The 20,969-nt window shown below is 53.4% G+C and overlaps 1 protein-coding gene across 4 annotated transcripts; it reads left to right on the top strand.

Annotated features, from left to right (window-relative positions):
• The first annotated feature begins 2,311 nt into the window (after window positions 1–2,311).
• Window positions 2,312–18,981, top strand: ddr2l (discoidin domain receptor family, member 2, like). 4 transcript variants are annotated; one of them, XM_007911023.2, is made up of 17 exons: window positions 2,312–2,500; window positions 7,963–8,108; window positions 8,412–8,514; window positions 8,756–8,984; window positions 9,504–9,651; window positions 10,027–10,132; window positions 10,799–10,985; window positions 11,450–11,705; window positions 12,493–12,705; window positions 12,904–13,061; window positions 13,539–13,737; window positions 14,018–14,262; window positions 14,627–14,751; window positions 15,402–15,599; window positions 16,186–16,420; window positions 16,724–16,873; window positions 17,415–18,981. In XM_007911023.2, exons 2-17 carry the CDS (start codon window positions 8,045–8,047, stop codon window positions 17,553–17,555), a joined length of 2,757 nt encoding a protein of 918 aa, XP_007909214.1. In that variant the 5' UTR covers window positions 2,312–2,500; window positions 7,963–8,044; the 3' UTR covers window positions 17,556–18,981. The 4 variants fall into 4 exon arrangements, with proteins under 4 accessions (XP_007909214.1, XP_007909216.1, XP_042193440.1 ...); XM_007911025.2 differs by lacking the exon at window positions 2,312–2,500 and adding an exon at window positions 5,197–5,401; XM_042337506.1 differs by lacking the exon at window positions 2,312–2,500 and adding an exon at window positions 5,197–5,428.
• Window positions 18,982–20,969: the final 1,988 nt, after the last annotated feature.

The raw sequence follows: 20,969 nt of genomic DNA, 5'->3' as shown, positions 1-20,969 counted from the left end.
ACCAGGGTAGACATCACGACTTTTTGGTCCGCCCTGTGTATGTGTTTGTGTGTCCGTGCTCGTATTTGTGTGGGGGGGAAAAAGAAGTGTTTGTGTCCATGTGTGTGTGTATTAGTGTGTGGGGGTGTTAGGATTTGGGTAAAAGGTGAGGGTGTGTGTGTGTCCGTGTGTGTCATAGTACCGTGTGTGTCGTTGTTTGTTTAAGGAATGTGTGTGCGTGTCCGAGGGTCGGTGTTTGTGTGCGTCTTTGTCAGTGTTTGTGTGTATGTGTCGGTGTTTGTGTGTGTGTGTCAATGTGTGTGTGTGTGTGTCAATGTGTGTGTGTGTGCGTCAGTGTGTGTGTGTGTCAGCGTTTGCGTGTGTGTGCGTCAGTGTGTGTGTGTGTCAGTGTTTGTGTGTGTGTGCGTCAGTGTGTGTGTGTGTCAGTGTTTGTGTGTGTGTGCGTCAGTGTGTGTGTGTGTGTCAGCGTTGTGTGTGTGTGTGCGTCAGTGTGTGTGTGTGTGTGTGTGTGTGTGTAAGCGTGCTCTTGCCTTGGGAATCTGCCTTGTTTTGGATAAAGCAATGGCCGCACTATCCCGGATTATGGGAATTTGTGAGATTTGTGGTTTTATGTTTCAGTGTAACATTTATTAGTCACTGGGACTTCCCAACAATTTAGACAGGCCTTTAAAACACAAGACTTGACATTACCCAACAATAAACAGCTTGATTCATCCCAGCCGCTCTCCTGTTCTGCACAGCGACTTGTGTTTATAAATCGCAGTTTCTCAGTGAAGGAAAGCAGCAGGAACTGTGTTGGAGAAGTGCCGTCCGTCGGGCGAGATGTTAAACCCCGATCAAACCCGCCTGTTTTGGGTGGACATTACTAATGGAAAAAAAGAAAACGGGAGTTTCTCTCTCTCTTTCTCTCTCTCTCTCGCTCGCTCTCTCGCTCTCTCTCTCTCCTCCCCCATCCCCAGTGTCCTGGCTGACGATCCCCCAGATGAATTTGGTCATTCCCTCCGTGGTTGTTTGAGGGACGTGTCCTGTGCGTAAATTGGCTGTTGCGCCTGTCGACAAGTACAGTCACTGCACGTAACAGTAATTCCCTGTGTGACTTTCTAGGCTCTGTATCAAATGCGAGGATTATTATTACACAGCCTCCTGCTATGTGAAGGGCAGGCTGCCTCTGTATGTATACTCAGTGCACCCCCCCCCCCACTCCCCAACTTGCTTCACAAAGCAGCCTGCACATGTCTAGGTGGGAGGGGAGGGGGAAGTGGGGGTGCGAGACGCCTGGGGACTGGAGGTATCACTCCCAATGGGAGGTGCAGGCTATCACTGTTGGGGGGCGGCGAGTGGGGGGTGGGTGGGGATCTCTGCGGTGGGGAGAGGTGGAGGGAGATAGCGGGAGACCCCACAGTCTGAACCTCATTGAAGGCTGTGTTTGTTTACGATGGGATCGGCAGGGAAGGCAGGGAAATCTGGTCGAGGTTTGAATAGACTAAACTCGGGCTTAGGATGAAAGGGCGCCTGGGGTCAGTAACGGGAATAGCCTGTATCACATATATCTGTGGTGTGCGTCTGCCTCTCAGAGTTGCAGTAGTTCAGTATTGTCTGCACCCTTGCTGGAGCACTCAACCATCGCACAAAGAAGCTGTGAGCAACACAAGGAAGCAATAAAAAGTTAGTGAGAGAGAGAGAGAGAGAGAGAGAGAGCTCGTGCCAGGCTCTGTGTGGGAATGGAGGAGGAAGGGAGAGAGAAAAATATCTCCTCAACACTGCAGAGCGAAGAGTGGGGAGAACGGGAGGAATTGGACGCACGCTGCACATCTGGGGAAACATCTGGAACATGGCAGGAGCTGTGAGGAGAGAGAGCTATGTGGGAGTGTTCGCTGTCAAGCCCCACCTGTGGAATAATGCTCTGGGGGGGAGAAGCAATGATCGATTGTGGCTGCAATTGCACAGACTCACTAACACTGCGGTGAGCCCAATGCCATTGGCAACCGATGGCGATCAGCCCCGCTCAGCCTCAGTGTAACATTGGGACCCCAAATTCCACTGAGTCTTAGCCTGTGACACCATTCCGTCATCAGATTTCAGATCGGGCAGAACAGAACTGCGTAAAAAAAAATTCTTCGATTCAGTCCTAATAATACAACGTGAAAGAATTTGCATTTACATCGCGCCTTTTGCGTCAAGAGGACGACTCAAAGTACTTCACGGGATTCACTGTAAAGTGTAGTGACTGTGTATTTTTGTTGGTATGCGAAAGAGGCGGCCAGTTACGCACACAGCAATATCCCGCAAACAGTCATGACGCGAAAGGGGCGGTTGGGCGGGAATTGTCAGGTGGGACAAATGGGCTTTGATGGTCCTGACAGGGAGAAGAGTGTTTGAACCGCACTGTTAACCCACGATGCACTGTGTTTCCTCAGCGATCCCGTCGGACGTTGGCACAAGCCGCAGAGGAAGTGACCTACAGGCCTTGTGGTCCTGACCCGGGACAGGCTGCCAAGCGGTGAGTAACAGGGGACATGGTCGGTCATTTCGGCTGATGGGCCCCTTCAGTTTGGCACCAGTTAGGCAGCTTCTCAAGAGCTGGTTCAGCCTATACAGCTTCTTGCTGCCAAAGATTCAGTCCAGACAGAAGATGCAATGATGGACTGTGTCCTTGGCTCTTTGACACACTCCACACACCTTTGCTTACCTAGCATTAAGTAGGAAACTGATTGTTATTCGATTGGCTGATCGCTTTTCGGGGGTAATAATCCTTTCAAATAAAGTAAGTAAGGAAGGAAGGAAGGAAAGGAAAATATAGTCAAACTTTACAGTATATCCTATGAAGACGTCTCAACGGCGTGATAAGGTGCTATATCAAGGATTATTACAGTTCCCTCCCCATCCCTCTCAAGCATTCATCTACTTGTCTCACAATGACCATCAGCGCTGTGTGAATCTCCCTCTCTCCCTCCCTCCCTCCCTCGCTCCCTCTCTCCCTCCTTCTGGGTGACCTGGAAACACAGCATCTCTCTTTACTGGGGAGGAATTCATTGCGTTTTGGCCAGCGGAGCCTGACTGGAGCCTGTGTGCTGTGCTCATGTGAAAGCCCTGGAGCTCACACTGTTGGACGGCAGATTGTTCATGTCTTCCTCAGTTAAAAGATCTCCAAGAAGTAATCATTCATTATGTTTACTCGTTGTTGTTTGTCCTCTTTTTCAACTCCTTTTAGCTGTCACAGGGTTTCACATTTCCTCTGGCGAAACTCTTGCTCATATAATATGTTGTTCTCTCCCCTGTTGCCAATTCACCCACAGTGGGAATAACCTTTGGAGGCAGAGTCCATTGTGGGTTTGAAGTGGGAAGTAAATGGGTTTAATAATCTAATAACAATCCTTGCATTTGATATAGCGCCTTATCGCGTCGTTGAGACGTATCAAAGCGCTTCACAGAATATACTGTAAAATGAATTGACTATATTCTGTGGGGCAAACAAAACCTGGCAGCCAGTTTGTGCTCAGCAGTGTCCCACTAACAGCCATAGAGTGAGTGAATGAGTGAACGAGTGACCAATTTTTATTTGGGTGGATTGTTGGCCAGGACACCAGAAGAGAGGAACACCCTTCTCATTTCGAGTAGTGCCACGGGATCCTTTAACGTCCACCTGAACAGGCAGACGGCACCTGGGTTTAACATCTCACTGGAAGGACGGAAGGACGATGAGGAAGAGGTCAGGGGTTTTAGTGACTGACGGCTCAACCACCGGTGGTACAGACAGATGAGCAGAGATAAGGAGCTATGATTATCATTGTATTTAACACGTGGAGACTGGCCTCTCACCTGGGTGTGAAGTAGCTGAGTTTCCTGTGCGAGATGCCCTGCTCACTCACTGACGTTGGTTGCTGGGCTGGGCTGGTCACACAGACCGGCTTCAAGCTGCTTTCAATTTCTGAACGTTTCATTTCTCCCATGAATAACAATCGACACAGACGCTGCAGCCAAGATCCCCCGCGCTGAGCACACACATACCTCCCCGAACCAGGGAGACCGTCAGGCCGGCACGGGGAGTGATCCTGGCAGAACTGCACTCTCTCAGCCCAGCATAAAACTTTACAGCGGTCATAAACTACAACATTCCATGCCGCTTCCCTCGGCGCCGATGATTGAATCCTTATGGCCACTCTCTTGGTCCCATGCCTGAGCGCTTCTTGAGCATGTCTCCACTGTTACACGTTCCCTCCGAGGAGAGAGCTAGCCATGCTCCCATTGGACACGCGGAGCCCCGTAGGGTAGTGGTTAGGACGCTCGCCTCGCAAGCGAGAGGACCCGGGTTCAATTCCCAGGCAGAGCGAAACCTTAGCCAAATTTCCTTATAGGCAGTAAATAGAAACCCGGTTGTTAGACGATTGGCGGTTCGCTTTCTGGGATAATAATCTTCCCCGACCCCCAAAAATGTGGTCACTCAATCCACGACTGTTTGTGGGACACTGCTGTGCGAAATTGGCTGCTGCGTTTCTCCCGCAAAATGCATAGTCAATCCGCTTCAGAATATATTCTGTGAAGCGATTTCAGAAGTCTCAATGCAAGGATTTTTGTTATTAATATTATTATAGCAAGGGACAACATTCGAAACGATGCAAGAGTTTCTCCCAACCTCTGCACTGATCGTGGCCTGGAAAAGTGTTCTCATAATTTGTGTGTGTGTGTGTGTGTTTGTGTACATATCCCTGTGTGTGTATGTGTGCAACCTGTGCATGTGTCTGTGTAAGTGCATGTGCGTATCTGTGTGTGTGTGTATGTGTGTGTGCAAATTTTGTGTGAGTGTATGCGTGTGTGTCTGTGTGTGTGTGTGCGTATCTCTCTGTGTGCATATCTTTGTGGGAGTGGGTGTGTGTGTGTTTGCATATTTCTTTGTGTGTGTGTGTGTGTGTGTGTTTATGTGAGTGTGTGTGTGAGAGTGTTGTGGTTTGGACATTTGTTTTGAGTTGTTGGAGCTGTGGCTGAGCTCCAGCTGGAGGTCTGGGCTGGCTGCCAGCGAGAGAGAGAGAGAGAGAGAGTCCCTCGTGAAATGGGAGAGGGAGAGAGAGCCATGCTTGGCATCTTAATGTATAGGCTCGCCTCGGAAAAGTTCAGCTGAAATCTGACAGCTCATTAGTTTCTCTGGAGCAGAGCTGACACAGCCCTGAGGGAGAGGGGAGGGAGGGAGGGGCTGGATGGGGGTGGGTGGTGTTGTGGGGGAGAGAGGAAGGGGATCATTTAAACTCTGTGGTAAGAAGGAGGCGGGACGGAGACGTGAAGATTAATTGCTGGATGGAAGGAAGGAAAAGGGGAAAGTTTCAGATTTCACTGGTTTCCGGAACGAGAGAGCGCGAGTGAAGGAGCTCGGAGTCAGCCGGTACTGGATTCCCAAACCTCGCCTCTGGTTTGTGTCTCAACTCTGTCTCCAAGGGTGAGGGCTTCACTGTGGCCAGGGAGGTGTGGGGGGCAGGGAGTGGAAAATTCCCTTGCTTATAATCTAGGATGGTATGGGAAACATAAGTGAAACATGGCTGATGGCTGTCCTGTGTGTGTGTGTGTGTGTGTGTGTGTTTCATGCATTTGCTGGGCTGCACTGAGGTTTGAGGAAACTGAATCCCGCCGCCCCCCACCCCTAATCCAGCTGCTTTTCCACGAAAATCTGCTCGCAGATCACCTCTTAAGACACGGCAAAGCAGAGCGTGTGATCAGCGATGAGAAACCTGGGACACGTGTGTGTTTATGTGTGTGTGCGTGTGTGTGTGTGCGTGCATGTGTGTGCACGTGTGCTGCCCGAACCGGTCACGTTGTGGGACGGGGGTACGATCAGCAGGGGGAGGGGGGGGTCTGTGCCGGCCGGGGACACTCGGTGAACACACACACACACACACACACACACATGCGCTCTCACTCTTCCCCCGCACTCACACTCAATGTCGCACTCCGTCTCGCACGCTAATTCGCACTCTTACTCCAGCAATTAACTGGGAGGGGAGGGGGCTCAGCGCAATGGTGACCGAAAGGGTTTGGCACACGGTGAGTGGTGTGGTCTCTGCAAGGGGGGAGGCGGGAGGTGGGGGCCTGTATTGGTGGGGGGTCCCTGTTTTGGAGGAGGAGGGGTGGGGAGTGCAGTCTGAGTGACTTGCTCAGTAAGCTTTTTCCCCTGTGGCTGAGGTTGCAGCCGGGTGTTTAACTGTTTGTTGTTGCACATTCCACGGCTAATCTGCCCTGGATCCTGGCCAAAGCCGCTCGATTCATCACAGTCACTGAGAGCCTCAACTCCCCTGGTCCCAGATACCTCCGCCCACCCTTCCCTACCAGCCTGCCCTTTCCCCTCCCGACCCCTCTCCTTCTCTCCCTCTCACCCCTCCACCCCGAGCCTTTCTCCCCCCCACTCCTCCCATCTCTCCTCTCCCCTTCCCTGGAAGGAGTTGGCATTGAACCATATAAAGCACTTCCCAAGGAATTATAATCATAATTATCCTTGCATTTGAGATAGGACCTTTGATGTCAACAGAAGATGGGAAAGGCGTGGGCAAGGAGGAGGGATAGAGAAAGAGTGTTTCAGAGTTTTGGGACTTAGCGGCTGAAAAGCGCAGCCACCGATAGTGGAACGGAGGGCACGGGGGACAAGCAGGAGGCTGGAGCCAGTCAAGCAGAGGCAGCGGGTAGTGGGTTGGGGAGTAAGCTGGTCGGAGAGGTAGGGAGGTGCCAGGGCATGACTGGATTTGTAGACGAGAGAGAGAATCTTGAAACCTATCCATTCAGTTATGAGGAGCCAGTGGAGCATGGCAAGGACTGGTGTGATGGGGGTACGGAGTTTTAAGATTAATTGGATTTTGTGAAGCGGATGATCGATTTTATCTGGGGGACTGTCGGCCAAGAGGATCGGAGCCAAGTGGAATACAAGACAATGTTGATGTTGTGGTACTGTTCGGCAGCTGCACATTGGCTGGGTTCAGTGTAGGAGAGAAGGTTAAGAGGAGATTTAATGCAAGTGTTACAAATTGCGTAAGCGTTTCGAGAGGGTAAAGAGTGAAAGATTATTTCCTTTGGTTGGCGAATGGTTAACAAGGGGGCATCAACTCGCGATTATTTACTGGAAACATAAAGGATGAAGTTAGAATTTCCATGTCTAGGTCGGATACGTGGAGTTCTCAGCTTGGCTTGGATACTCTTTAAGCACGGTGATGGGTTTCCACAAGTGTCGGACATCCGGCTGAGCAGTGTTCAATGCGAGCTCCGTGACCGGATGGGACCAAACAGTGTCTGTTTGGTTAACAGTGTGCGTTAGCCTCACGCTGGGCAGGACGGGAACGGCTTCCCGCTCCCTCCAGCTTCACCAAGCCAAGACTTTGAATTCTTCCAACTGTTTAGCCACGGGGGTGGGCTGGGTGGGGGGGGGGGGCGGGGGGGGAGAGAGAGAGAGAGATACATAATTTGTGACCATTTTTTACAGCAGAGGGAACCAATTCTCTGAACTTTTCCATCTGTTGCACATCCTGGGCCCTGTGCTTGGCCTGTGTTCCTGACGTGCCCCCAGGCCGTTTCCAATGCCGTTGTGTTCTTCACTTCATCTGCATTCAATTAGCCTGTATCCCTACTCTCTCTCCCTCTCTCTCTCTCACTCTCCCTCTCCCTCTCTTCCCCCCACTCCCCACCCCGCATACAACTCAACCGTTAACCCTTCGCGAGCTGCAAAGCTACACTCCAGGGTAGCGCCTGGTGTACAATTGTGCTGACTTTGGATTCACAGCCTGGAGTTGAAGCATCAACAACAACAACAAATTGCATCGATGCAGCGCAGTGAGCTGCAAGGTGTGGGAGAGGGAATAGCTGGGAAGAGTTAAGGCAAGGGACCAGTATAAGGCAAGACTCCAGTGTGGACCAAAATGCTGGACACGGAAAAAGTTGTACTGTTCTGTATTTACCGCTTGTTAAATGCTTTTTTTTCCCCCCCTCTTCCAGAGATGTAGAGCGGGACGTCCTTCACTAAATCCTAAACCAGGGGTCTAGTCTCTCGCTGAACGAGACGCTCTTCCAACGCACAATGCTTCTCTGCTTCCTGCTGTTTCTTCATTACTCCGGAAATTCCAAAGCACAAGTTAACCCTGGTGAGGAGCTGCTCTGGGTCATCACTGGGTGCAGAACCCTCCAGCACAGTCCGGTCTCCTTGGTTAAAGGCTACGAGGAGAGCAGTGGGGAGGAATTGATTCTGCGGGTCAGGAGGGGTGGGGTGGGAGGTGGAGGGAGGCTGGAGGTGGTGGGAGGTTGTGGAAGGGAAGGAGAGAGAGTGTGTATGCGGAGGGAGGCTCTGGGGTAGGGGGAGAAGGCCGTGTTGTGATCCTGTGTGAAGGGCTCTGTCTCAGCGCTGGTGATGGTCTGAGTGTGACTGAGCTACCCTCTGCCTCTGCCAGGCTTGTGCCGCTATGCACTGGGGATGCAAGATGGGACGATCGGGGACAAAGACATCACAGCGTCCAGCGAGTGGTACGAGTCTACGGGAGCCCGATTTGGCAGGTAAATGTGTGTGTGGGGGGAGAAAGGGGGTTGTCTTTGTGTGGTGGGGGGATGTCTGTGTGGGGGGACCGTATGTGTGGGTGGGCAGTGGGGGAGGGGTATATGTGTGGGGGAGAGGGGTGTGTGTGTGTGGGTGGGAGAAGGAGTAGTTTCTGTGGGTGGTTGGGGCTGGAGCGTGTGTGTGTGTGTGGGTGGGGATCGGTGCTGAGGCTCTTGTGACTGGAGGACTGTGCGGTCGCAGACTGGAGAAGGAGGACGGGGACGGAGCCTGGTGTCCGGTCGGCCTCCTGTACCCGGACAGCGTGGAGTACCTGCAGATCGACCTGCACTCCCTCAACTTCATCACCCTGATGGGCACCCAGGGCCGGCACGCCTACGGCAGCGGCAACGAGTTTGCCCGAGCCTACCAGCTGGACTACAGCCGTGACGGGGAACGCTGGCTGTCCTGGAGAGATCGGCAGGGGAGGCGGGTGAGCGGTGGGGCCAAGGGGCATGGGGAGAGGGAGAGGGGGAGGTGAGGAGGGGAGGGGAAGGTGGGGAGAGCTCCAATCCTCTTCAAGGTTACAGTCGAAATTTTTTTCTCTCGCAGAAATAACACTTGGGTCACTAAATCCACCGCTGTTTGCGGGGACGCTGCTGCGAGCAATTGGCTGCTGCGTTTCGCCCACAAAATACATAAGTCAATTCACTTTACGGTGTATTCTCAACAACAGGATAAGGCACTGTATCAAACGCAGGATTATTATTACTTAATTATTGGTTAATTCACCTGCTGGTGTTTTTTCAGACTGTCTCTTCTTGTCCAGGGCTGAGAGCAGCTCAGCCCAGCATTGGAGACGTCCGTGGGCGCTTTGCTGGTCAGGGGGAGAGGATGGTGTGTGTGTGTGGGTGGGTGGGTGGGGTGGGGGTTTTGAGCGGCCAGTGGGTGGGCAGTGGGCGGTAAGGGGCTGCCTGGCCGACCGCTGGGTGACATCTTTCGCTGTTTGCAGCTGATCGAAGGGAACAGTAACACGTACGAGATCGTCCTGAAGGATCTGCGGCCGCCGATCATCGCCCGCTACGTGAGGGTCATTCCGGTCACAAAGCAGCCGATGAGCGTGTGTATGAGGCTCGAGCTGTACGGCTGTGTGTGGGCCGGTGAGTGGGGGGTTGGGGGGGGGGGGGGTGAGGAGGGTGTCGAGACCGTCTCCGGCGTCTCAGCTGCTGAGGATGTTGTGGAGTGGGGGGGGGGGGTGGGGGACATTGTGGAGGGTGGGAGGGAGGGGGGTTGGGGAAGGTGCAATCTAGCTAATACCCTGATTTAGGTATTGGAGCCTCAACGGACTGTTGAGGTTTCAGTTGAGTTGGGGGTGGGGGTGGTGTGGGGGTGGGCACTGTGCGTGGCGGGGATACGGGTTGTTCACAGAGGCACGTTTAGGGAGGTATGGAGATGGGGGCGAGGTGGTGGGTGGTAGCGAGATGAGGTGGAGACGGCTCCAGAGTGTATCTGATTCGCAGGGTGGTGTCTTTCAGACGGTCTCTCCTCGTACAGCGAGCCTGTGGGACAGATCATCGCCAACCCGGGTTCGGCCATTGTTTACCTGAATGACTCCACTTACGACGGGTTCCGAGACGCCAGGTGAGAGGAGAGAAGGTTCAAGGTCACGTTCTGCCCCTCGCTGTCTGCCCCCAGACACAAGCACTCTCTCGCCTCCCAGTCAGGAGCTTGTGTGTTCAAACCCCCACGTCAAGACGTCCCTTGGATGAGACGTTAAACCGAGGTCCCATCTCCTGCCTGTTCGGGTGGATGTGAAAGATCCCACGGCGCTATTCGAAAAGAGAGGGGAGGTTCTCTCTCCCAATGTCCTGGCCGACAATCCCCCACATAAAATTGGTCGCTCACTTCATGACTGTTTGCAGGACACTGCTGTTCGCCTACAAATTACGAACTCGTCCCATTTAGTTGAAGTGTAATCACTGGCAACTCAATGAATCGCTGGTGACATCTTGTGGTGGATCCATGATAGTGCAGCCAGCTCTTGCTCTTTCCGTTCTGCCTGGTCCAGGGAGGGCTCTACTGCTCTTGACTTGCAATTTGTCGAGGAGCCTGAGGTTCCCCTGACACTCTCCCCAGACCTGTCTCCCCCACCCCGAGGGATGGTTGTTACCTCTGCTTGACACTGCCTGTGCCCAATACCCAATCCTCTGTGTGGAGTCCTGTAGCCTGAGGCTGCCTCTCCTGTGAGCCCTTTCTTCCCCCCCCACTCCCACCCCCCGGCTGACTGACTGTGTGTGTTGCTAACAGACGTAGACACGGGGGCCTGGGACAGCTGACTGACGGAGTGCTGGGCCTGGATGACTTTACCCAGAGCCATGAGTACCGGGTGTGGCCGGGCTATGACTACGTGGGCTGGACCAACCGCAGCCATCGCCAAGGCTACGTGGAGCTGGAGTTCGAGTTCGACCAGCGGAGAAACTTCACCTCGATGAAGGCAAGTCAAGAGGGGCAGCTTCCTACTGTGACATAGTGCACAGAGCGTACAGGGCATACAGGCCCCACACAGTACACACAAGGCACTCACAGCATACACAGGGTATACAGCAGATACAGGGCAGCTGGAGCATACAACGCAAACGAGACATCAAGCACACACTTGGTACGTAACACATTCAGGGTACACAGGATAGGCAGGGCTTAATTGCTTAATTACAGACACTCTCGCACCCTAACACGTCAACACGCTCCAATCCGTGGAACCACAGATCAACGCACATGATCACATGCCAATGCGTGTCGACACAGATCAACCCAGTGAGAGGTCAGAGAGTGAGGGGGTGAGTTGTGTAACTCTTTCAACGTGAGGTTGACCACATGGCACACGGCACGGCATGTGCACGGTTTGCTCAGTGCTCAGTGTCTCGATGTCTCTCCCCTCCCACACCCTGTCCACTGTAGGTGCACTGTAACAACCTGTTCTCCAAGGCGGTGAAAATCTTCCGCAAGGTGGATTGCTTCTTCAAGCAGCAGCTGGTGGCAAACTGGGAGCGGGAGGCGGTGGGGGTGGGCACGGTGATCGACGACAAGAACCCCAGCGCCCGCTTCGTGATGGTCCCGTTACAGCACCGGGTGGGCAAGGCCATCCGCTGCCGCTTCCACTTCGCAGACACCTGGCTGATGTTCAGCGAGATCTCCTTCCAGTCCCAGGTCATGGGTGAGGCAATCGCATCTCAACGCACTAGAACAAAAACAACAACTTGCATTTACACAGCGCCCCTCACGCAGAGAAGTATCCCAGTGCGCTTGACGGTGGCAGAGCCTGATGCTGAGCCGGGGTAAAGGGGGGAGGTGATCGTAGGCACGGTAGAAGAAGAAGGAAGGAGCAAAGCGGAGGGATAGAGGAAGAGTTTCAGGGTGTAGTGGCCGAAAGCGCGGCCGCCGATGGTGGAACGGAGTGGACGAGGGACATGCAGAAGGCTGGAGCGAACAATTTTCGCCGGCAAAATACACAAGTCACTGCACTCTACAGGAGATCCCGTTAAGCGCTTTGATACGTCTCAATGACGTGACAAGGCGCGATATCAAATGCGAGGATTATTATCATTATTATTAACAAGTCCCCCCCCAAGTTAAAAAGAAAAAAATGCCCATCACTCACTTCACAGGAGTGTGTTTGGGATTTTAGAAAAAATCCTAAATTCACTCTTAATTTTGGAAGTCGGATTTCCGCAGGTCTTTCTATTGGTGCCTAATTTAATGCCTCAATACCTTGGGACATCCTCTCGAGGTGAAAGCCACTATGTTAAATTTTTGTGGTTCAGGCCTCAGGGTGCGTGTTGGTGTGGGTGGGAGGGATTCTCCAGGTGGGGCTCCCTATTGTGTGCAGGCGGAAGGGGGGGTAGGGGGTGGGGGAACGGGTCGTGCGAATGGGCAGTTTCTCTGGCGATGCTCAGTGTTGGGGTGATGGTGTCACAGTGAAGCTTTGGTCCTGTTTGTTGCAGATTCTGGTGGAATGAATCCTTTGGTGGAGAATCCGCACCCTTCCCGCAGAGAGGAGAACGGCCGAGCTGCGGAGGAGCTGACGTCCCCCAAACCGTCATCGCCCCCCCTCAGCTCCCTCCCCTACCTCCTCACCAGCCCCACCCCAAACCCCAGCCTCAACTGCAGCTCCAAGCCCACCCCAACTCCAACACAGACGCAGAATGTAATGCTGGGTAAGGTCCTCTCTGACATTCTGCACTCCCACTCTCTCCTCCCCCATCTCCCCGCAGTCCCGCTCTCCCCCCTCTCACTGTGTTGACGTGTTGATCTGTGTTGCCGTGCATTGGCATGTGTTGGAAGTATGTTGGTATGCGTTGATGTGTGTTGCCATGGATTTCCGTGTGTTGACGTATTGCTCGGTCCCTCTCCAGTCACCGTCGCCCCTTCGGCCGTCACCGGCCCCGAGCACCGAGCTGACGAAAGCAACACCTCCATTCTGATTGGCTGCCTGGTGACCATCATCCTCCTCCTCATCATCATCATCATCGTCATCCTGTGGCGGCAGCACTGGCGGCGGCTGCTGGAGAAGGTGTGAGGTCCATTACCATGGCAATAACCCCCCCCGGAAACCCACGACCCCCCCCCCTCCTGGCAACCCGCTCCCTCCCTCCTCCACCCCTTGCGCGCACACACACCACACACATACACACACACACTCTCTCACCCTTGGGAAAAACAGTATCCCACAAACCGTCTTTATCTGCCGCATTGTTAATAACGCAGTAAAACTCACATTAAATCGTATCAGTCTGGACCATAACATGACTTACCGAGGTCGGAGTTGCAGGTAAACTGTACAAGCCATCAAGTCATCTCAAATCCGATTCATTAAAGAATCTACACCGCGGATGCGTCATTTAGTTCAACCTCTCACCGTGGGACTTCAACCCACAAACCGTCTTGAGGTACAAGTGGCAGTGGGTACACAAGGGGTTGTGCTGGGCTCGGGTGTGCAATCCCCTGCCACGTCTATAAGCTGTGCCCCCTCCCCTCTCCTCCCCCACAGGCTCCCCGGCGTATCCTGGAGGAGGACGTCACTGTGCACCTGTCCCTGTGTGACGATTCCATCATCATCAACAGCCAGACTCAGATATTCCAGACCAACCCCACGTACGAGACGGTCTTTCCCCTCGACTTGCAGTACCAGGAGCCAGCCAGGCTGTTACGCAAGCTGCCGGAACTTTCTCAGAGCGCCGAGGACTCGGGTAAGTGTCGTAGAGTTGGTGTGGGGAAGGGGTGGGGGTTGGGGTCATGTGATCGGGTCGGACCCAGGGATCGGGTAGGTGAGTGAGGCTGGTGATTGGGAATGGGGACGGGCTGAGGAGGGTGTGGGTGGGGTTAGGGGTATATGGGAGGCGATACGCAGGGGAGGCTCTGTTGTGAGCCCTGGTTTGATGCATTGGGTGGAGGCGTTGGGTTGAGGAGTTGTGTCAGGGTACTGTGTGAGACTGAAGTTGGTGCTGAGTGTTGACTGCTCCGGCTCAGTGTGCAGCGGTGACTACGCAGAGCCAGACGTGACCAAGGCCACCCCGCACCAGGGCTTCCAGAACAAGGTGCCGCACTACGCCGAGGCCGACATCGTTAACCTGCAGGGCGTGACCGGCAACAACACCTACGCCGTTCCCGCGGTAACCGTGGACTCCCTCATCAAGTTGGAGCTGGCGGTGGGCGAGATCTCTCGACACCAGCTGCGCTTCAAGGAGAAGCTGGGGGAGGGGCAGTTTGGGGAGGTGAGTGTCCTTTTAACCGTGTGAGGCGAGGTAGGGGGAGTGGGGGAGTGTGAGTGTCAAACAGAGATAAGTGTGAGTGCTAACTTAAGAATTGCTGGACAAAAGGTCATGTCGTGTACCCAAACTATACACTGAATCCCTAGATATTATTTACTAAAATAAATCTTACCTCACTTCGCTTTTAAGAGAATCAACGCTTTCTGCTTCCACCATCTGCCTCCTGAGGGAGCCTGTTCCATAGTGGGGTCAAGTGTGGGGATGGCGAGTGTGAGCCTGATGCCCTGGTGCGTGTGAGCGTAACCTGCCCTGGACCGTGCTGATTGCCTTTCCCTCCGCCCCACCCTCCTCTCCCCCTTCTGTCCAGGTTCACCTGTGTGAAGCCCAGGGTCTGCAGGAGAGCCCAGGACCCGAGCTGTGTTTCAGTGGCCGTCACAAACCTGTTCTGGTGGCTGTGAAGATGCTTCGTTCGGACGCCACCAAAAATGCCAGGTAGAGCAGACCCCCGTGTCTTCGCCCAGTATCGGTATCTTTGCCAATGCAGCGCACGCCCAACACCGTTCCCTTTTCTCTGGATCTCCATCCTGGAATGCCTCTGCCTCGCCTCCTCCCTCGCCTCCTTCAAGGCCCATCTCAAGACGTTCCTCTTTGATCCTGCTTTCGATCACCCTCCTACCCTTTCCCCCCACCCCCACCCCCCCACTCTCAACCTCCCACCTAGCTCGGGTGCAAACCCTTAACTGTCCAGCACTTTAGGGTGTCCTTCTGACATGAAAGGCACTATATAAATGTAATTTTGTTATTAATAATAATAATAATCCTTGTATTTGATAACAGCGCTTTATCATTGAGACGTCTCAAAGCGTTTCACTGGATATCCTGTGTAATTTGTGGGCAAAAGATGTCAGCCAATTCTACATATCTGTGTCCCTCAAACAATCGTGGAGTGAGTGACCAAATTATTTTCTGAGGGATTATCATTCCCGGAAAGCAATCAGTCTTGATGTGAGACTGTGAGCTCAAAGTCCTGACCTGGGGCTTGAACCCACAACCTTCTTCCCCAGTGGCGAAAGCGCTCCCCGCTGAGCCAGGCTGTACACCAGCCGGGCCTCTCTTGTTAACCACGTGTCTTGCGTTTTCAGGAACAACTTCCTCAAGGAGGTGAAGGTCATGTCCCGGCTCAACAACCCCAACATCATCCGTCTGCTGGGAGTCTGCATCCACGATGATCCTCTCTGCATGGTCACCGAGTACATGGAGAATGGGGATCTCAACCAGTTCCTGTATCAGCGGGAGCTAGAGAACCAATTCACCCTGGCCAACAACATCCCCAGTGTCAGGTAGGAGGCTCCTGTCCTCCACACCAACCACCCGATAACATACAGCAGCAACAACAAAACAAAGCAACAAATTGCATTTACACAGCGCCTTTCGCATCAGGAGGTCTTCCCGCATAATGCGCTGGACAGCGGAGGGTTTGCATCCGAGCTGGGGGTTGGAGTTGGGAGGAGATGGAAGGCAGGCAGGGAACATGCAGCAGGCTGAGCGAGCGGACAGGTTGGTCACGTTTTAGTTGGCCGCAGAGGTAGGGAGGAGTAAGCCCTTGAAAGCAAGGACGATTTTGAACTCCATCCTCTGGGGGATGGGGAGCCAGTGGAGTTGGGCGAGGGTGGGGATGATAATGTCGCAGAGCTTGGTCCGGGAGAGGACATGAGCTGTGGAATTCTGAACAATGCATTAGCTTGCGGAGGGAAGAGTTGGGACGACCGACGAGCAGGGAGTTAGCATTGAAGAAATCGAAGTGCAAAACATAGACAATTGACATTTCTCCTAATTCACAGTGCGAGCGGGCGGGGGCAGGTGTGGGGGGGATGAGGCGCCCGGGGCTGACTTTGTAGTTGATGCCATGGCTTCTCTCCCCCGCAGTTACCGGTGCCTGCTGCACATGGGCACGCAGATTGCCTCGGGCATGCAGTACCTGTCCTCTCTCAAGTTTGTGCACAGGGACCTGGCAACCCGCAACTGCCTGGTGGGCCATCATTCCACCATCAAGATCGCTGACTTCGGCATGAGCCGCAACCTATACAGCGGGGATTACTATCGCATCCAGGGCCGTGCCGTGCTGCCCATCCGCTGGATGGCCTGGGAGAGCATCTTGCTGGTGAGTGTTTGGGCAGGACCACAAGCTCCAGCCAGCAGTGGGGGGGTGGGGGATGGGATGGTGGCTTGTCAGGAATGAGGTAGAGTGTAGGGTGTGCAGGCAGTTACTGGCTGAGGCTGGCTGTGATGGGGGGGTTGTGTAAGTGGGGAGGGTGGGGGGGGTTTCTGGCTGATTGTGATGGGGGGACTGTTTGTGGGTGTTTATGGCTGATTGAGGGGGCTGTGGAGGGGTGTAGGGGGCGGGGGGGAAGATCCTGGCTGATGCTGGATCCACAGGAGAAGCTGACGGTGTTTATTTTCACAGGGGAAATTCACGACCGCAAGTGATGTGTGGGCGTTTGGAGTCACTCTGTGGGAGATGTTCACCTTCTGTAAAGAGCAACCGTATTCCCAGCTGACCGACGAGCAGATCATCGAGAACACGGGAGAATTTTTCCGGAATCAAGGCCGGCAGGTAAACTCACGGGAACATGGTGAGCAAGCATGGCCAGTGGATGGGTGTGATCAGTGGTTGAGCAGGTGTGGCCAGTGCTAGAATGGGTGCGGCCAGTGCTAGAGTGGGTGCGGCCAGTGCTAGAGTGGGTGCGGCCAGTGCTAGAGTGGGTGCAGCCAGTGCTAGAGTGGGTGCGACCACTGCTAGAGTGGGTGCGGCCAGTGCTAGAGTGGGTGCGGCCAGTGCCAGTGTGTGCGGCCAGTGCCTGAGTGTGTGCGGCCAGTGCTAGAGTTGGTGCGGCCAGTGCTAGAGTGGGTGTGGCCAGTGATCGAGAGTGTGCCTGTGGCCAGTGATCGAGAGAGTGAGTGTGACCAGTGATAGAGTGAGTGTGACCAGTGAGAGTGGGTGCAGCCAGTGATCAGGCGTGTGGGGCCAGTCATCAAGTGGGGCCAGTGCTTGAGTGGGTGGGGCTAGAGCACAAGCAGGTGGACCTGTCAGGTGAATGGGCGAATGCCGGGCTGCCCCAGCACTGTGCTGCTAACTGCTAACTCTCTCTCCGCAGACCTACCTGTCGCAGCCCTCCATCTGCCCGAAGCATATCTTCGAGGTTATGGTCGGCTGCTGGAGCCGAGATATCAAGGATCGACCGGTCTTCGAGCGCATCCACCATTTCTTCCAGGAGCAGCTGGTCAGCCTGTCCTAGTGCTCGCCCACCGAGGTTAGGGTTAGGGTTGAACACTGAAGGACATCTCAGCCTCTGCGGCCTCACCCAGTCCCTCGTGCCCCAATCGGCCGCATTGGCCGTTCACATCGATAACACTTGCCTTTGCGTTTGATTATAAAGTCAAAACGCCTCAACGGGCTTCACAGGAATCAGTGTCCAATGGAGTGACTGTGTGTTTTGTAGGGCAACGCGGCAGCCGATTGCGTGCCCTGCAGCGCCTCCCAAAATGAGCACGAGGTGAATCTGATCTGGGTCATTGTCGGCCAGGACACCGGGAGAGAGAAACTCCCTTCTCTTTTTGAGTTGTGCCATGAGGTCTTTAACATGCGCCTGGACAGACGCGGGCGGGACCTCAGTTTAACGTCTCATCCGTAGGACGGGGTTCATATTTTAATCTCGGGTCACATCTGACCACTCACTCGAACAGGACCACACTCGGGTGTGGCGGCCATTGGAGCTTCACTGTGTTGGGGACGGACTTTTGAGACCGTGGTCTTTCTTGCGGACAATTGGAAGCTCTCTCACTTTCACTGGAAGATCAGGACCGGAATCGGTGGAGGCCAGTGCTGTGCACAATGTTAAACGTGAATCGACAAGGCGACTTTCTCTCCCCTGTCCTGTCCTGTGGACCAGAAAAGCCATTGCTTCCCCACACTGGAGTTCCACCAGAGAGACGAATGGGACTGAGCGAACAGAGAACCTGCTGACTGGGCTGGCACTAGCCATGCCTGTTTGCCATCCACTGCCACACGCCATCGCTGTCAAGGCCTGGGGGGGGTTTTACTGAACTGCTATCACTGTATTGTTTAATTTAGAACCTTTTTGTATATTTTTTATTACAATGGACTGATGTGCAATGGACTAATGGTGAGAGAGCGAGAGAAGCCCTGATGTCCTCAGGACGAGTTAGTTTCCGACGCTTTGTATAGACATTTGATGCACGTTGCATCCGCACTGATGCTCACTCTTTTCCCACTTTTAGTTTCTAAGCTGAAGCAGCATGTCGACATCCCGAATCCTGAGCATCCCTTAAAAATCTTCGCAATGTGTATAATCCAGGAGCCTTCCCAAAGAACCTTCCCAAAGAACGTCTGTGGGCTCTAGGCGGGGGTGGGGCGGGGGGTGCTGTGTGCTTAGGCCCAGGTACGAGGAGGAGGGGAGGGGGCTGTGGAAAGCGGGTGGGAAGGGGCCTGGGAACGGAGCGGCTTTGGTACAGAGATACGATGTTTGTAGTCAGTGTGTGCGGACAGTGTCTGTGAATTTCAATGAGTTGAAAGTTAGCAGCAACAACTTGTACTTACACAGCAGCCTTCAGGCGGGGCGGCGTCAAAGAGCGCTTAACAACGGCGGAGGCGGGGGTGGAGGAGGGAGGATATGACCTAAAGCACCGTCCAAGAGGAAGGTCTTCAAGTCATGATCTAAAAGAGGGGAAGGAGGGGGCAAGGCGGAAGGATTAGGGGGGAGAATGTTGACGAACTATTCGAATCGTCCCCAGTTTTGGGGGCAGGGGATTGAACCCTCGCACGCTGTTTTAGGAAGATTACGGCTGTTTTTCCAGTATGTTGCACACCCGAATCTCCTCCTTAAACCTCAGCTCCTCGCCCAGAGCAGTTCAGAGGTCAGCCTGGACAAGCCGCCAGCGAAGGGAACGAAAGGTACACTTGTCCCTTTAGTGGGAGAAGCCGTTCCTGGGCTACGGCGGATCTATGATATGTTTAGATTTTATTCATGTCCTGTACATATTATATTCAGAGCAAATTTCTAAGGTAATATATTGGGATTCGTGGAGTCTTTCCTTCAGAACTCTCACTGCTTTCGGAGTTTAAGCAAATTGAAATAAAAGTAGTTTGGATTCACTCTGTTCTGTCCAGTGTGGACCTCAGCCCTGAGTAAATCTTTATATAATAATAATAATCCTTCCATTTGATACAGCGTCTTATCGTGTCTTTGAGACGTCTGAAAGCGTTTCACAAAACACACTGTAAAGTGGATCGACTGTGTATTTTGTGAGTGAAACGTGGCAGCCAATTCCACACAGCGGTGTCCCATAAACAGCTGTGGATTGAGCGACCAAAAGTTTTTTTTGGGGGCCACGTGATGTACACCGTAGTGTTACAACAAAAACAACAACTTGCATTTATATAGCATCCTTCACGCGGAATAGCGTACCATTTATCCTGTTACAGGGTGTGTCAGGGTAAAGGAGATATTGAGCGATGCTGATGTTGACCGATCCCCAGCAGAAAGTTTCCCGGTATATCTTCTTTCCCGGGAATTGCCGTATTTTCCCCCTGTTTTCCTACCTGCCCTCGGAGAGGAGCTCGTGGCCAGCAGCGGGAGGCGTGTGAGTGAATGTGACGAGGTAAGCGGACTGCGGAGTTTCTCGCAGATAATGTTGGTCGGTTCTTCCCCTCTCCTTCCCATCGAGGAGTAATAATCTCCCACCAGATAATGGGCTCCGCTGTCAAAACATCTCAAAGGGCTTCAGGATTTTACTGTAAAGTGTAGGGACTTTGTGTTTTGTAGACGAAGGAGGCACCCAATTTGCTCACAGCGCACAGTCCTATCTACCCGCAGCCATGAACTCGATAATAATAATTCTTGCATTTGATAACCCGCCTTATCACATCATCGAGCTGTCTGACTGTATACTTGTGAGCATCGCACGGCAGCCAATTGTGCACAGCAGCGTCCCGCAAACAGCCGTGGGCTTGAGTGACCCGATTCTTTTTCTAAGGGATTATTATCCCCGGAAAGTGATCTGCCAATCGACTAACAACCAGGATCCTACTTCCTGTCAGGTAAACAGAGGAGTGTGGAGTAAGGTTTCACCCCGATCGGGAAGCAAACCCGGGTGCTCTTGATTGCAAGGCTAGCGTTCTAACCGACACTCGACGGGATTCCACGATGTTATCTGGAGGACCGTTGGCCAGGATACCGGGAGAAGGAGAAATTAACTGATGATTCTGGCAATGAGTTCCACTTTCTCGCCTCACCGTATTACTAAACGCCGCCTCACCCGCGGTATCAACCTTCTCGCCTCCAGGGGGGAAATCCCAATATGAGTTCCTTTCCTCATGGTGGTATCCTGTCATCCCAGAGACATCCTGGTAAATATACACCACCCTCTCGCCTCCGGCACAAAATCTCTTGACGCGTTTCTTTACAATGAAAGTGGGAAGTGGTGACGAGTCCCACGGTAAAGCCCGTCTGTGAGGACCAGCTGTTAACCGTACCCCTGACCGCGGCTCTCTCTCGACACCGGTTAACACGGCGGTTCACCCAACCACTTTACCGTATATCCCGGGCGAGTGTTTTGAGACGTCTCTCGATGCCGCGATCAGGCGCTACATCAAACCCGAGCATTATCCTAATACTGATCATTTTTACTAC

The sequence above is a fragment of the Callorhinchus milii genome, unplaced genomic scaffold, assembly GCF_018977255.1.
Source record: "Callorhinchus milii isolate IMCB2004 unplaced genomic scaffold, IMCB_Cmil_1.0 Scaffold8, whole genome shotgun sequence".
In the NCBI taxonomy this organism is placed as follows: Eukaryota; Metazoa; Chordata; class Chondrichthyes; order Chimaeriformes; family Callorhinchidae; genus Callorhinchus; species Callorhinchus milii.
This window is presented reverse-complemented; position numbering and strand designations above follow the sequence as displayed.